At 39.2% G+C, this 16,777-nt stretch overlaps 1 protein-coding gene across 5 annotated transcripts in view; it reads left to right on the forward strand.

Annotated features, from left to right (window-relative positions):
* NCOA7 (nuclear receptor coactivator 7) overlaps nt 1-16,777 on the forward strand; it is a 135,165-nt gene that overhangs the window by 74,338 nt on the left and 44,050 nt on the right. For 4 of the 5 annotated variants that reach the window (XM_054569926.1, XM_054569921.1, XM_054569922.1 and 1 more), the window contains exons 5-9: nt 2,725-2,832; nt 8,667-8,780; nt 9,370-9,495; nt 10,988-11,172; nt 15,220-16,265. In XM_054569926.1, coding sequence (XP_054425901.1) covers nt 2,725-2,832; nt 8,667-8,780; nt 9,370-9,495; nt 10,988-11,172; nt 15,220-16,265 — 1,579 coding nt within the window. The remainder of the gene's footprint in view (nt 1-2,724; nt 2,833-8,666; nt 8,781-9,369; nt 9,496-10,987; nt 11,173-15,219; nt 16,266-16,777) is intronic. The other variant, XM_054569924.1, reaches the window with a different exon arrangement.

The raw sequence follows: 16,777 nt of genomic DNA on the forward strand, positions 1-16,777 counted from the left end.
TCAGGATGAAATCGGGTGAATTGGGCGGGTGGTGTATGGGTATTTTGGTCAAAAACTGCTGAACACGCTAGCATGATGTGGGCAGGTGTGCTAATAAGTCACCCATCTTGAAATAGACAAATGGGTTGAAAGCATCTTAAAAAAAAAATCACGGAAGCCAAATACAGCCTCTCACAACACCACCAGCTGGCGCACTGATGCAGGTAGGTTCCTAGGACACTCGCCTAGCAGGGGAAGCCTGTACTACACGGGCCTACCCTCCAGAAGATAATTCTAGTTCCCCCCCTCGTATATCTCACATTACCACTGTTATTACAATATGTTTCTTATTGATCCCATAATGCCTAGCATAGTGCCTTACCTCATAGTAGGTACTCATGAAGTGTTGGAATATTTGTTATTAATGACAATAGTCTAAAGCTATTTATGCATCCACAAGCTCCACAAAGAAATGAGAAGTATTATTTGCTAGGAGATGCTTCTGTAGCGGATACTAAACAATGCAGTGAGGGTAAAAATCAACTCCCAAATTAATTCATATCAACAGGTGGTAAAATTAGTAATGCAGAAATGCCCACCTGTTTGATATATGTTAAGGAGATTAGTTTTAACTTAACAAGTTATTTTGTGTACTTTATTGGAAATAAAAAGTGATTCGTGAGTTCACGTTTAGAGAACCACGCTAGCTCTTATGAGATTGCTCATATTGCTCCTGAGTTGTAGATAGTCAAGCCTTCGGATAAATTTTGAACATTTAACTATATCAGAATCCTTCCCAGGGTCTGTGACTCGGTTCTCAATGTATGTCTTATCCTTATTTCATAATTCTAGATTGATAAAATTTCTCCTTTCCTTAACTCTCTATACACAGTATCTTGTACAGGTTTTCAAATAAAAACATGAAGTGACTTTAGGGATCACTTCCCATGAAGTAAGTGCTGTTGAGCAGAAATTATGATTATCTCTATTTGACGGGTAAAGAAACTAAGACCCAGAAAGGATAAGCAAATGACCCCTGGTCACACAGCTAGCAAGTGGAAGATCTGGCATTCAGAGCCAACAGTCTGACTCTAGTCTGTATTCTCAATCTGTGTCTTATACTGATTCCAAATTCTAAAAATCCCTGATTTGAACATATAGGAGTGGGTAAAGGTAGGTTTACAGTTGTACTACAAATAAATAAAACAATAATTACTAAATAATAATACAAGAATAAACTCTGTGCTTCACTTACAACTGGAGACCTACTTTTGCTCATCCCATATTATGTAAATAATATTAAAAAATATATATTTAATTTTTTTTTCATTTTTAGTGTAGATAGTGTTGCTCAGGGTAGAGGCTGGAGCATATATTGTTTTCAATGATTTTTGAAAATATGTATTTATATCCTAACTTCTTTTAGGAATGCTCTAAGGTAATTTTAGTGTAACCTATAACTATGACCTGGTTAGCCTGAGACAGTCCATCTAGGGGGTGCGTTTTTGATATGAGGGCAGTGGTGAATTTAATTCTGTTCACGCGCTCACAGTCTCCCACAGCCATCTCAAATCTCTGCCTACTTCAAGGCTCACCTTGTGGAGATAGTTGTGTTTATGGGTCAGCCACCAGTCTTGACCATGAGCTATAGATGGGAACTTCCTGGTACCCATCTACGTTCACCAGTGTAGTGTCCTGCTAACAAGTTCCATTCAGTGATCCTGGCCAGGGAATCTCTCCTGGGATATTGACCTGACCAGAAGATTCCTACTTCTTTTTGGGAGGCGCTTTTTTACTATGGATTTTCACATTTTCTCACTGCCCTCTTTACTGCTGTTCTGTTAGAGAGAAAAGAAACGTATGCACTTACAACATAGATCAGAAGTTTTATAGATTCATGGAATACCACTGATTTAGCTGGTCATAGGATGTTGTCATTTTTTTACTGTGATTGATTGATTGGTTGATTTTCATTTTATTGTATTTTACTTTATTTTTGTATGGTTGACACTATTACAGACATCCCCATCCCCCCTCTTTGCCCTCCTCCACCCAGGCCCTGCCCCTGCTTCCCTCTGGCCATCACCACACTGTTGTCTTTGTCTATAATTTATGCATATGTGTTCTTTGGCTAATCCCTTCACCTTCTTTCATCCAGCCACCCCTCCTCTCTTAAGGAAGTTGTCATTTTTAATGACAGTGAACAAATATTGGTAGCTAACCTAGATTTCTTTCAGCTTTTGACTGTATTCATTCATCAAATCTTTGAGTACCTTCTCTGTGTCAGGCACTGTGGGAGGAAATGGTCATTAACAAGTCGCCATCCAGTAGTCTGTAGAGCAGTGAAGAGACAGGCAGGTAGGCAGAAAATGGCAGAGAGAGAAAGTTGCCTCATCCCCTGTGGGTAGGACTGTGTGTATGTTTTATTTCTTTTCTTCTTACAGTTTTTTGTTATGCCACATGGACCTCTAGTCCATACACCAGAGTTCTGCCAGAGTAAGTTTAGAAATCTCTTAGTGAACAGTGGAATTAAAGATGAAGGAGGCCAGAAAATGAATAACCTTTAAAAGTTTTTCTCTTAAGAATTGAGCATGTGTTTACTCTTTCTCTTAATACATATATAGATGTATGTATTACTTTTTTATTCATTCTTATCACAAATAGGTTAATGCTGTGTATCCAAAGGAATTTGTTTTGCTTTGCTTTGCTTTATATATTGAATCTTGTTTGTTGGATTATTTCTAGGCTGGAAGCCAGGACACTCTGAACTCCATAGCACTGAAGTTTAACATCACTCCCAATAAATTAGTGGAACTAAATAAACTTTTCACACATACTATTGTTCCAGGCCAGGTAATGATTTTCTTGTTGCATATTACTTTAGAAATTTTACATTTATCTTTTATTGCCACTTTTAATACCTCATTATTAGTGGCACAAAATTATCATCAATGATAATGTGCATTGGTTCAGTCTTTCCTCTCCTTTGGGTCCAAAAATTCTGAAAGCATCTGGTATGTATGAACTGTTTAGAGATGAATATGTTACAAATGATTAACTCAGTTTACTTAATTATTATTAGTTCATGTTGAAGTGTTTTCTAGGGTATCCAGAAAAGTAAAATTAATATGACCATTTTTCCTGTAGAATATCACACAGATATTTTTAGGATTGCAAGCTTTAGTATAGTGCCCTTCTAGGGTACAGTATGGCCATTGTTTAAAATTAGTCAGAAATTTTTTGTCATTTTTGTTTTGAAGTGTTACCATTTTGACAAAATTACTCAGTTTGGCCGAAAGCAGAGACATTCAGCAGGACCATCAGGGAAAGGCCACAGAAATTTTCTTGAGGATTTTAGTACTCTTTTGTTAAACAGAATGAAATTGACAAATTGTATAATTTTGCCACTCTTGATTAATCTAGCAAAAATTATTATTGTTTTCTACATGATAAGATATTCTTGCCTTTTTATTTGAAAACTATATTTAGACATTAAATGTAAATGACCCCGTCTTTGGCAGATCCGAACTAAAGCCAAGTTTTCAGTCCCATCCATAGAGCTGCTTGGTTGCTATGAGCACATTCTAGTTTCATTGCTGACTTACTAGAACATCTTCCTGCACCTCGATATTATAGTGGCATTTAATTCTTTCAGGATAGATATTGCTACTTTTAAGTATAACTTCATTTCAAGCAATAAAGTCTTTACTTTTTTTCCATGGGAAGCACATGAAGCCAATAGGCCATGGTTGGCCAATTTGTACTATTATGCTTTTTGTATTTATATCCTTGTCAAAAGGAGAAATTAGGATACTGCCAGTACCAGGTAATTAAGGAGAAATATACATTAAAGCTTTGAAAAAAATTAATAAATTTTCATCTCTAGGAAAATTACTGCATAATGTGTACATTAATGTGATTTATAAAAATGACCAAAATATATTTCCCATATAGACATAGCTGGGCAAAAGGAGGTTTACAGTTGTGAGTATGCAAAACTCTTTTCTCTTGTATTGTTATTTATTCATTAATTATTGTATTATTGGTATGTATTATTATGAACCTACTTTTGCCCACCCCTGTGTTTGGTCTTCCACAATTCCTGACTCACAGATCCTGAAACCTTTGATATGTTCCCAGTGTTGAGACTGATAAAGGTGTCTTATGTTTTGCAAATGAGGTGACTCTTGGAAAGCACCTAGGGGTGGCAGCTGGTTGCCAGGAGACAACCCTGTTATCAGGGGGTTGGGACTTTGAGTTGGTTGTCTCCCCACACACACCCCCACACATACACCCCTCATCCACATCTATCAGGAAGGGAGAGGTGCTGGAGATTTAATCAATCATCAGTGGCCAGTGACCCAGTCAGTCATGAATGACCATGTGATAAATCCTCCATAAGAGCCCAGGATGACAGGGTTAAGAGAGCTTCCGGGTGGGTGAACACACGGAGATTCCGAGAGAGCAGCGAGCCTGGAGAGGGCGTGGAAGCTCCCTGCCCTTTCTCCATGCCTTGCCTGTGCACCTCTTTCTTGTGGCTGTTCCCAGGTTGTATCCTTTTACAATAAACCAATGACTTAGTAAGGAACATGTTTCTCTGAGTTCTGTAAGCTATTCTAACAAATTAATAGAATCCAAGGAGGGATTGTGGGAACCTCTGACTTATAGCCAGTTGCTTGGAAGTATAGGTGACAACCTGGACTTACAGTTGGCATTCTGAGTTGGAGGGGGTTGTTGGAACATCCAGTCTATAGCCAGTTGGTCAGAAGCACAGGTAAGAGCCATGGCTTGCAGGTCTCTGAAATGTGCGAGGGTGCAGTCTTGTAGGACTATACCCTGAAACTGTGGAATCTGATGCTATTTCCAGGAGATCATGTCAGATTTGAGTTGAATTCTTGGACCTGTAATGGTGTCTGAAAATTCTTGGTATGCATACACATTGGAATTGGGTCCAGGAAACCTTCACCTTTTGTAATTGGCCCATAACAGAGACCCTAGGCACATATATTTACTAATTCAAGGCTGAATACTGTAGTCACTGGACACAGTGAAAAATTCACTGTGATTCATTATTCTTTCACCCATAAACAGAACAGTTTCTTAGTACTTGATCAAGGTCCAGTAGGCAATAAGAAGTATAGGGATTGTTTAAATATGCCAATGTCAAGGGTAAAAATATCAGAAATAGGTGCTCCAATGTGCACCTATTATTATTATTATTTTTTTTTTGCCTTGAAATAGCTATTTGACTTGAGCAACTCACTTTTTTTTGGACTTCAGTTTTCCAGTTTCTGAAATTAGGGGTTTGGATACATTATCTTAAATGTCCTCCAGCCTTGCTGTGCTGTCCAGCACTCTTGACCGGAAGCCATATCTCTGTTTTAACTTCAGTTATTTAAATCTCTCGTCATTCCAGAAAAAAAATATGAGATGACAACAAAAGATATATTAAGACAAATGTGGGGGACTTCCAGTTAAGACAGTGGCATAGGTAAACATGGTTCACCTCTCCACACAACCACATCAAAATTACCACTAAACTATAGAACAACCACCACTCAGAACTATCAGAAATTGAGTTGAATGGAAGTCTGACAACTATGGAATTACAGAAACCACATCCATCCAGTCTTGTTGGAGGGGCGAAGATGAGGAATGTGCTGGTCCCATATCCATGTGTGGTGGATAAAAATTCGTCAGGGATATCTAGGGAGTGAGGAGTCCCAGCCCAACACCAAAAGCTGGGGTGGCAGCTTGAAGGGCAGCAGTGGCATAGTGGGAGAGGCTGAAGTGTCTGGCATTGGGGCAAGCAGAGGACATTGTCCCTTTTCTGAGCATTCCCGCTATACAGCCACAGAACCTGCAGGCTGGTGCCATATTTGAGACTATCAACTAGGCTAATACTGTTTGACCTACCTTGGAGATCTCCAGAATCCCCACAGACTCCCCTCCTTTCAGCTTTTGGGCCCACCCATCTTGCTTTTCCATATGAATGGCTGCTTTATAACTTCCTAAATCCTATCAAACAAGTAACAGCTGGCCTCACTGAGCTCCAGGCCAGGGCACTAGAAGCAGCCAGTTTAGTTTCACAGTTTGGCTTTGCTGGGGAATTTCCCAGCCCAGCACAAGTAGCAACCTTCTCAGATTGCTTTATAGCTCAGGAAGGGCAGCCTGGGCAAAACAGTAATCGGGGCTGACCTTGATCTGAACAACCCAGGAAGCCCCAGGCCCACTACACCCAGGGGACAACTACAGACCATGTGGGAGCACTACCACCCTCCCCCTGCACAGCTGATCTTCCACAGAAGACGGAGGTTGGTGGTAAGTGGTCACAGCCAATCCTCGCAGCTGACTGGCCTGGGTAAATTCCTCTCATTTCCCTGCCAACAGCAATCAAAGCTCAACTATAGGAGGAGGGTGTACTCAACCCACTTGAAATGATAGGGGATTACTCGAATACCCAGCTTGAGTGATAGGGGAGGCTGTGCCCCTTGACCCTACAGGACACCAGTTACATTAGGCCACACTACCAAGGCACCGAGTCATAGCAGCTCTACCTAATACATAGAAACAAACACAGGGAGACTGCCAAAATGAGGAGACAAAGAAACATGGCTCAAGTGAACGAACAGATCAAAACTCCAGAAAAAGAACTAAACAAAATGGAGATAAGCAATCTATCAGATGCAGAGTTCAAAACATTGGCTATAAAGATGCTCAAGGAACTTCGTGAGGACCTCAACAGTATAAAAAAGATCTAGTGAGAAACGAAGGCTACAGTAATTGAAATAAAGAACAATTTATAGGGAAACGAAAGTAGAGTGGATGAAGCCAAGAATCAAATCAATGATTTGGAGTACAAGGAAGCAAAAAACAACCAATCAGAACAAGAAGAAGAAACAAGAATCCAAAAACATGAGGATAGTTTAAGGAGCCTCTAGGACAACTTCAAGCATTCCTACATTTGCATGATAGAGGTGCCAGAAGGAGAAGAGAAAAAGCAAGATATTAGAAATCTCTTTGAAAAAATAGTGAAAGAAAACTTCCCTAATTTGGTGAAGGAAATAAACATACAAGTCACAGAAGCACAGAGAGTCCTAAACATGATGGATGCAAAGAAGCCCACTCCAAGACACATCATAATTAAAATGCCAACAGTTAAATGTAAAGAGAGAATCTTACAGGCAGTGAGAAATACAGTTAGTTACCTATGACAGAGTTCCCATAAGACTGTCAGCTGATTTCTCAAAAAACAAACAAACAAACAAACAAAACTTGGCAGGAAGGGACTAGCTATAAGTATTCATAGTGGAGAAAAGCAATGATCTACAACCAAAATTGCTCTATGGAGCAAAGCTATCATTTAGAATGGAAGGGCAGATAAAGTGCATCCCAGATAAAGGAGGTCATCATCACCAAACCATTATTACATGAAATGTTAAAGGGACTTATTTAAGGAAAAGAAGATCAAAACCATAAACATGAAAATGACAACAAACTCAACAAGTATCAACAACTGAATCTAAAAAATAAAAACAAAACAAAAACAAACTAAGCAAACAACTGGAACAGGAACAGAATCACAGGCATGGGGATCACTTGGAGCATTACCAGCTGGGAGAAGGAAGGGGCCGAACGCGGGATGGCGCAGGGATTGAGAAGTGTAATTGTTAGGAACAAAATAAACGGGGATGTTAAGAACAGTGTAGGGAAGGGAGAAGCCAAAGAACTTACACGCATGACCCATGGACATGAACTAAGGGGGTGGGGGGATTTCTGGAGAGGAGGGGAGCACTGAGTGGAAGGGGGCAAAGGGAAAAAAATGGGGACCACTGTAACAGCCTAATCAATAAAATATACTTAAAAAAATAGATGTGACTGGAGAGGTGGGAGAGAGTGAATAACACTATTGAACAGGTATTATATTATTAGCTCTGAACTGTTTTATGGCATTAAAGGTCATCATTTTAATATTGTATGCTTGTATTTGATATATGCCAAAAGGTAGCATGTTTCATTAAAAGAGTGTTTAATAGCAAGATCATGATATCATTTCAGGAACTAGAATATTTTGCAGAAGGAGGTTATTTTGTACTATCTTTGGGGATTTTTAGTTTTGTTTTTAGGAAACCCAGAGAGTGATGGAAGAGAAAGTATTCAGATTATCGATATCACATTGTATAGTTGATAATATAAGGACCTTAGTACATTATCACTCAGGGCCTGCTTGGAGTTAGCAAACCTGGATTTGTTTCATTTCTTCTTGATGCAGGTGTTCTATTTAGAAAAATGCCATGCTTCTTTCTCCTCTTTCCTCTGCTGTCAGTACCCTTCCCTGGAAGGCTCTTTCCCCTATCCAAATGCTATAGACTGTCCTCCTCAAGGCTTCATTGGACCCACCTGCCTCACAGGGCCTGTGCAGAATACTCACCCACTTACTCCCCACTTTTCTGAGCTTCTGCAGCGTCTACAGGTGTGTTCGGTATCCTTTGCATTGCACACGATCGTATTGCTGCGTATTGTTTCGTGAGCTATTCTAGAAGACCTCATGTTGCTTGAGTTCTGTGAAATCCAGCTAGTCTTCGTCATGCACCAAAATGATACCATGCAGAGAGTAACTGCTCTGAACATTAGCTAGGATTTGCCTGATTCTTGGTACTCAGCTGGCTTTTCTTTCCCATTCTCAGGTACTTTTTGTGCCAGATGCCAACTTTCCTTCTAGTACCTTCAGATTATCATCATCCAGTCCTGGTGCTACTGTCTCTCCTTCATCATCAGATGCAGAATATGATAAACTCCCTGTATGTATGTCTTTTATGTACTGTAGTTTACATTTACATATGAACTTATAGAATATATTTTGTTATAGAATTCTACATGTTCTGTTTCACAAGATTTCATCTTAAAATCTCTCCAGGAGAGTGGAGTTAAGTGTAATTTGTTGTTAGCTGAGAGAACGCATTTTATCCAAAAGAAACCTGTTCATCTTTAAGGTCTTAAAGGCAAAAACACATGCCTTGTTTATATAAAAGTATGAAGTTAAACTCTCACTGAGACTGGTAGTTTATTTGTACTACTTTTATTCCTTTTTCTAAAGAAATTGAACCGTGAGTCAAATGTGAATTCATTTATTTAGATTATTTGCTGAAGCCATTTGGTGAGCCATTTTGGGGGGTTCATACATATGCACTTTTTAAAAAATTTCAGTTTGATTTAGATACTTATTTTTAGATATGTGATATTTTTGAATGACAAAAGACATTTGTCTTATTTATGTTTAAGATCAATAGAAACAGGTTACTTACAGGGAACTCTGTGGCTTGATTTATATAAATAATCTGTTTTGAAAAATTGCTTCCTTTTGATTTTGGAAATTTTTGCTTTCTAAAGGATGCTGACTTAGCAAGAAAGGCCATAAAACCCATTGAAAGAGTCCTGTCATCTACTTCTGAAGAAGACGAGCCAGGGGTGGTGAAATTTTTAAAAATGAACTGCCGATACTTCACCGATGGAAAGGTATTATGGCAGTGTAACTTGTTTTCTTTTCATGAAATCTATGGAAAACTAAAGTAGGTCTCAAATTACTGAAGGCAGGCCATATTAAATTATTTTCCCCAAAGTTTCAGCATAAGACTCCCCAAGTGTCCCTTAGTTTTCCCCAGTTAAATGCCTGGTGTTTTACTTAATTGAGGAGAATTGTGATCATTGAGTGGAAATAGGCTGCTTTTTGACCCTAGATTTATCATTTTCACTTCTTGGCCTATAAATTGTTAGGGAGACGGTGCAGTATATGTTTAACACAAATGCTAGAGTCAGACTTGCTGAATTTAAATTCCAAACCTGCTACCCATAGCTCTGAGACCATGGGCAAGGTATTTAAATTCCCTAAGCTTTCATTTTCCTCATCTGTAACATAGGAACAGTAATAAAATTTAACTAGTAGGGTATTGTAATTAAAGGGGAAAATTCATGTAAACAGAGTAAGACCTAACCTGGAAAATGGTGAGTTCTTGACCCTTTTGCTGCTGATGATGCTGGTATTAAAATGTGTGCTGTTATTTATGTGTTTCGTGTTTTTTACAAAGAACAAATCCAACTTTTAGCAAGCCTCTGAGGAAGGAGTTATGTTGATATAGAGTGAATTCCTGTTCTCATAGTACAGACTTTATGGCAAGTTCCAAAAACAAAAGGAAAATGCATGATTGATACTGACATAACTTTTTCAGTCAAGAACAAGTAATGCTTGATATGGAAAACTTTTTACAAAGATTATCAGTGAAGTCATTAAAAGTACAGAATAAAGCATCGATCTAAATGGAGCCATCTGTATCCTGCTCTTTCTGGTAGACAATATCCTTGTGGCCATGAAGGTCTGTAACACAAACTGACCAAGCTTTAGACTTGTAAGTCCCCACCAAACTGCTGGTTTTTGCTTTTAATTTTCATAGTTCAGCTATGTTCACTTATGCAACATTTTTATATTCCTATTTGTGTCAAATTTTCCTGGATATGGGCTCTCTAAACACTTTAGAGAGAAATGTTAGGATCGTTCATTGGCACCACGACTCGGAGACAGCTGCTCCCTTAGCGCAGTCCCATCCCATTGGTCACGTGGTGAAGATGCGCTGAGTGAACTGCAAAGCACCTGGATCTCTATCAGAGAAGCATCTGGGGCAGCCCTCTCATTTTACAGGCAGGAATTGGGGAATCCGAGACTCCTATGCGTCATCCAGGATCCCAGCACAATCATGCTATTGTAGCGGCTGTGCTAGAACCAGGCTTGGTTGGTTGCACAGTGAGTCCAGTCTGTTTTCTCTGCCTCACCACACAGCACCCAACACCGCGTTTCTTCAGCTTATTTTTCCAGCCCTCTTAAAGGGGATGTGATTGTCATGTGGGGATACTGTGGGTCACCAACGTCAGTGGAATGGCAGCACAAGTTCATTAAAGCTCCTGTGGGGTTTACACTCTGCCCGTAGTAATTCTGCCTTGTCCATTTGTCCTACAGGGTGTGGTCGGAGGTGTCATGATTGTCACTCCTAACAACATCATGTTTGACCCTCACAAGTCTGACCCCCTGGTCATTGAAAACGGGTGTGAGGAGTACGGCCTCATCTGCCCCATGGAAGAGGTGGTTTCCATTGCCCTCTACAATGACATTTCCCACATGAAGATCAAAGATGCCTTGCCATCGTAAGAGACATTTCTTGTTTATCAAGCGGGAGTTGAGGGGAGGACAGTCCTTGGGAGAATTAAATGCTATTAAAAAGCGAGAGCTTTGGCCAGAAGCAAGGGATTGTGTGGGGGTGAATTTCAAGGTGGGAGATTTGTGAACTTAAGTTAAAAAAGTTGAAAAATAAGAGGAAATGGAAATGATAAAGTCAGTGGTAGGGAAGGGTTGAACATTCAAAAATGAAAGAAGCAAACGAGCCAGCATACAGAAACGGTATTTGTTTGACTTATTTTTCTGAAAAGCAACACATGTTTCTTAATGGATTTATGAAAGAAGAAATGGAGTTTTTCTGAAGGAATTTTACTGTTTTCCTCTCTGTTTAATTGTTAAGCAGTGATGTTCTTTATTCAAATTTCGGGACAGGCGGTCTTTCCAACTCATGTCTCCCCTCAGTCCTGCGGAGGACTGGGGAGCAGCATTGTCCCTGTAGCCAGGCTACCTCAAGTGGTTTGAAGTGGCGTTGTACTAGTTTGTTTTGTCTCTGAAATGTGGATGAATGTTACTTCAGTTACTTCAGTCCTGATTAGTTTTGCCTTATAAAACTGAGAGGTAGTTAGTTGTTGTTGTTGTTCTTAAAGGAATCTCCCCATGAAGAAAGAGAAAGAGGGTTAAGGAAACTCAGGGAATCGATTCACTTGTAGGAATAATCTAATTCTTACTGTCATTTTGTCAATGTATCTGTTTCTATAAATATATAGTAGCAGTAAATCTTTAGAAACCCTTAGTGATAGGAAGGTAGTGAGGCAAAGCTGTGAATCCTAATTGTGCAATGGGAACCTGGACTCACGAGGAGAAGGGAAAGTAACTAGGGAATTAACCCAGACACAGAGTTCCTAGGGGTTTGTGCTTGAAGGTTCCCCTGGACTTTTATTAAAGTCCTTGGTGTCTGACCTACTTGGCCCTTACCCAACTCCAAGCCATTGAAGCTACCACCAAACATGGGCACTGACGTCCTTTCTAAATTCTGCTGGAAGTACGAGGTTTAGGAGGCGACCCTGCAGAATGATTAGGCCTGGGGCCACACTTCATAGGTTTCCCCAGCTCTGCCACTTTTGGCTTCATGACCTGCATGAGTTCATCTCAAGCCTCAGTTTTCTCATTATAAAATGGAGCTAATAGTATTTTTCAGCTTATATAGAGCTGTTGTAAGAACTAAGTGCATTGATGTACCAAAACTCTTAGAAAATAGCCTGATACCTAATAAGGGTAGGCTGTTATTGTGAGAACCCTTAATTCATATCTGAAGCTCTGTTCATTGTGCAGTGTAAGTCTTGTTATCCTTGTAGATCGAGGCTTCTCATGCATCTTAGTCCGTGAAGATGAGTGGGTCATGGGCCCTACCCCTGAGGAACCTGCAGTCTACTGGGTACAATAGACCGGGGGAGAGAAGTCATTCAAAGGCACTGTACACATAGAAGTGTCCACAGCATTCCATGAGAACCATGTTAAGGAGTGTCCTACTGACTTGGAATCTTAGACAGAGGCAAAGAAGAGGCAGTAAGGAATTAGTTTTGGAAAGAAAGAATGAACATTGTGTTCTCTGTGAAAAGAGGAAAGAAGATAATAGGTAAAGATATAGTTGAGGGTAGCAGTGTGTGGTCAGGCAAATAAGGGCATTTCTTACCTAGCGATAACTTCTAATGGGATAATACTATTGCACATCTTCAGCTTAGGATGTTAAGTATTTTTTTTTAATCATAGAAAGGGAAGGTAATCTTTACAGAAAGATTTCTCTCATTGTGAGATTGTGTTTAATGATCCAGGATACAGGGCTAATGACATAGCTCAGAGAGACAGAAGAGTTGAGAACTGGCTGGTAATGTGTTGAAATTATTTCAGAGTTGTGCACTGATCCCTGCCCTTGATGCAGGTATATAAAGACTTTTCAGTCTAATGCACAACATATGCGCCAGTGAGTGAAATAGATTGTATGAGTGCAATCCAGTGGGAAATGAACTTAGTATTACTGACCTCAGAATTCCATCACTTGTTTAAAAGTTTAAAGTAGGTTAAAATTTTATTATTACTAAAAATTGTATGGTAAAACAAGAACTATAAACTATCTAGCTGCAATGTGCAAATGTGCATGTGTGTGCATGTGTGTGCGTGTGTGTGTGTGTGTGTGTGTGTAAAATCTCTCCATCCTCACCTTCAGGCTTTGTATTTTTTGTGTAGGACATTTTGTAACTCCAGCTGCCACAGAAAATAGGAAGGGAACAACTGAAAGGATTATTGATCTTCATTAGGTGCCTGGCTCGGTCTAGAAAACATTCATCAACAGCAGAGTCGGTTGACACAACTATGTACTTTGCCCCAGTGGTGCTTGGCAGCTGCAGTGAAGGAAAAGTGGATGACTAAATTAATTTCAGCTTGGATTAGAAAGAAAAACAAGAAGGGAGGGGTAGACAAGAAGGTAATACAGGAGGCTGCTTAGAGTGCAAATGTATTCTTTCTGAGGGTCTAGCTAAGTAGATAAGGAAGCGATGAGAAAGGGCTTTGAATGTTTATCGAGGAAAGTTTTGCTTATTAACCAAATGTGTAAAGAGCTAGGTTTCTTTGTTGCAGGACTTCTTATAGCCCTTAATATGCCTAATTAAATTTTGGATCCTAAAATGGAAATCATGCCACATTACACTAATTCATTGGACTCGAGGATTGAAGCATCTCTAACACCTGAGTGCCACTTCTGTGTTGGGCATCACACTTCTGTGTGCACAGGTTCCTGCGGAACAGAGACACTGCCACAATACTTTTTAGCATATGATATTTAGGAGCTCAATGAGTGCTTATTGAACTGAAGTGAATTATGAAGTAAAGAGGCTTTTTAAAGCATTTGTCAGAGCCTAACAATTATGTAGGCTTTTGTTTTCTATTGGAAAAAACATGGATGTTCCATGCAAGTGATTTATAAAATAACTGGTGAGACAGTCTTGTAACTTGAGAACTTCCTGGTCCTCATAAAGTATTACCTTACTATGATCTAGACTTTTCAGAAAATAAAAATATTTCTGAAATCTGAAAATGTTATTTTTAAAAAGGTTTTATATCTCTGTGTTTTAACCCAGTGTAAATGTTAAGGTAAGTGAAAACAGGGGTTACTCATGACATTTCCAGTCATAGTTTAAAATGTCTGGTTTTTGACCATTTATCTTGAAGTTTGGAGAACATGTTTAATCAATATTTTTTTTTAATAACTCAAGCCTGGCTAGTAAGGAAAAATGAATTGACCGCAGCCCAGAACAGTAAATTTCAGCTGATAAAACCAGTTGCCCATTGCTGTAAAGTAAAATGATACTATTATCATGTGAAAGAGTTAAGAAATTTAAATTAAGTATTATAAGAGCTTCTTTGATTTACATCTCTATGAATTTTTAAGTTATAAAATGGAACAGGTAATATATATCTATAATAATAGTGGAAGCTTCTTCTTGCTCCCTTGGGAATAGAAGGATGTCTGTTATCAGAAGCATTAGATCCTAATTAGATTATGAAACCTGAAACAGGGTTCAGGGCCAGTCACTTTATAAAACAGTTAAATGTGTGGCTACTCAATCAATGAGCCGTTCAGATTTAATGTAGCTGGTTTATGTACTATATTATAAAAAAGAAAAACTTTTCATATTAAGGAATGTTAGTCATAGTACTAAGTCATTTCCTCTCCTTTGTCCTTCATGAAAATCAGAAACATCATTTCATCATTAAAAGCTGGTCGTGACATCTCCATGTTCATAAATGACTTCAAACACCGTTCATGTCTTCTAGCAGGATGTGCAACTTTCATGGTTCTTTGTTTTGCCACTCCTTTTAGTTGATTTATGTTTCATTTTGAAGTTAATTTTTTTAATTTTGTTTTTTTACTCTGAAATCATTTAAACATTAATTTAAGTTGTGGTATATTTATGTTTTGGTTTTTGGCTGGGTTTTGTTTTGGTTTTTGCTTTTCCTCCATTTTGTTTTTGGTTTTGTTTTTAACATTCCATGTGCACCCACCATTTTTCCCTCAACAGTGACCTACCTCAGGATCTTTGTCCTCTGTACAGGCCTGGAGAATGGGAAGACCTGGCTTCAGAAAAGGATATCAACCCGTTTAGTAAGTTCAAATCTCTCAGCAAGGACAAACGTCAGCAGAGTGAAGAGAGAGCTATCACTTCAGATTCCAAATCAACAAGACCTTTGGAGAAATCAACAGAACACACACATAAAAAGCCATTAGACAGTTTGCTGTCAGGAAAGTTGAAGAACATGGAATCCTCTGTGGAGGCAACCAGTGGGTCTGCCACAGTACCTGAGGTCAGCAAGGGACCTCCTGACACTCACACTGCATTTAAATCTATAGCCAAAGAAAATCCTCTTTTAGGAGGAGAAGATGACTTCACTGACTTGGAAGAACTTCCTTCTCAAAATGATAGTGGAATGGACAAAAGAGACATCTCAAAGGAGTGCCTTTCTCTTGACCCAGAGGAGCAAAGGAAGGCTAAGTCCCAAATAATCAGTTCTGCTATGGAAATGCAGGAGCAGTCAGCCCTGAACTTCTCAAGAATAGAGAGTGATGCCGAACTGAAGGGGGCCCTAGACTTGGAAACCTGTGAGAAGCAAGATAAAGCCCCGGAGGTGGACAAGCAGTCTGGTTCTCCAGAAAGCCAGATGGAAAGCACACTGAGCATACATGAGGATCTAGATAAAGTTAAACTTATTGAATACTATCTTAATAAGAACAAAGAAGGGTCACAGGTATCTGATAACTTGCAGAAGGCAGAATTAAGTGATGGCAAAAGTATGGAGCCAGGGGGAATAGACATCACCCTTAGTAGTTCTCTCCCTCAGGCTGGGGAGCCCCCAGCTGAGGGCAATAAAGACCCAGATAAAAACTGGGTGAGAGAGAAGGCACCCCATCCACTGCAGCTGGGCTCTTCTACTGAAGAAAATATGAGTAAAGAGTCTCTAGGCAACTCTTTGGAATCTACTCTGGACAATAGCTGCCAAGGCGCACAAGTGGATAATAAATCTGAAATCCAGTTATGGCTGTTAAAGAGAATTCAGGTACCCATTGAAGGTAAGCCACTTTGCTTTAATGTCTTTATATCCTGTTATATAGTTGGCTTTCTTGAACATGCAAATGCAGTAGTAGCACAACTAAGGCAATCATTTGAGAGCAGTGTATTCTCAATAGAACATGGCTTTACATCAATAAATGGAAAATACTAGCAATATATGGTATCTAATTTGAAACTTTAAGCATAACATAGATTTCAGTTTAAGTTTGCTTATTTGAATCTTTTACTTTTCCATTTTTTTACCTTGAATTTCTAAATCTAAAGGACTTTCAAATATTTTTTGAAGATATTTCAGTTCTAAATTGTTGTATTATGGTGTGATTGGGTCCTCAGTATCACTCATTCATATATGTATACTTGTGGCTTGTCACAATTCCCCACTGTTTGGTGTTTTCTGGTTTTTATGCTTATTCTCGGTACATAGCATCTTACATGATGTGGACCAACCTGGAACGTCCCAAGCTTTCTCCTTTTGTGCTCCAGAAGGTCTGAAAAGTTTAATTAGTCCAAA

The sequence above is a fragment of the Pteronotus mesoamericanus genome, unplaced genomic scaffold (genome assembly GCF_021234165.1).
Source record: "Pteronotus mesoamericanus isolate MK-2021 breed Mesoamerican mustached bat unplaced genomic scaffold, CSHL_Meso_final contig_20, whole genome shotgun sequence".
NCBI lineage: Eukaryota > Metazoa > Chordata > Mammalia > Chiroptera > Mormoopidae > Pteronotus > Pteronotus mesoamericanus.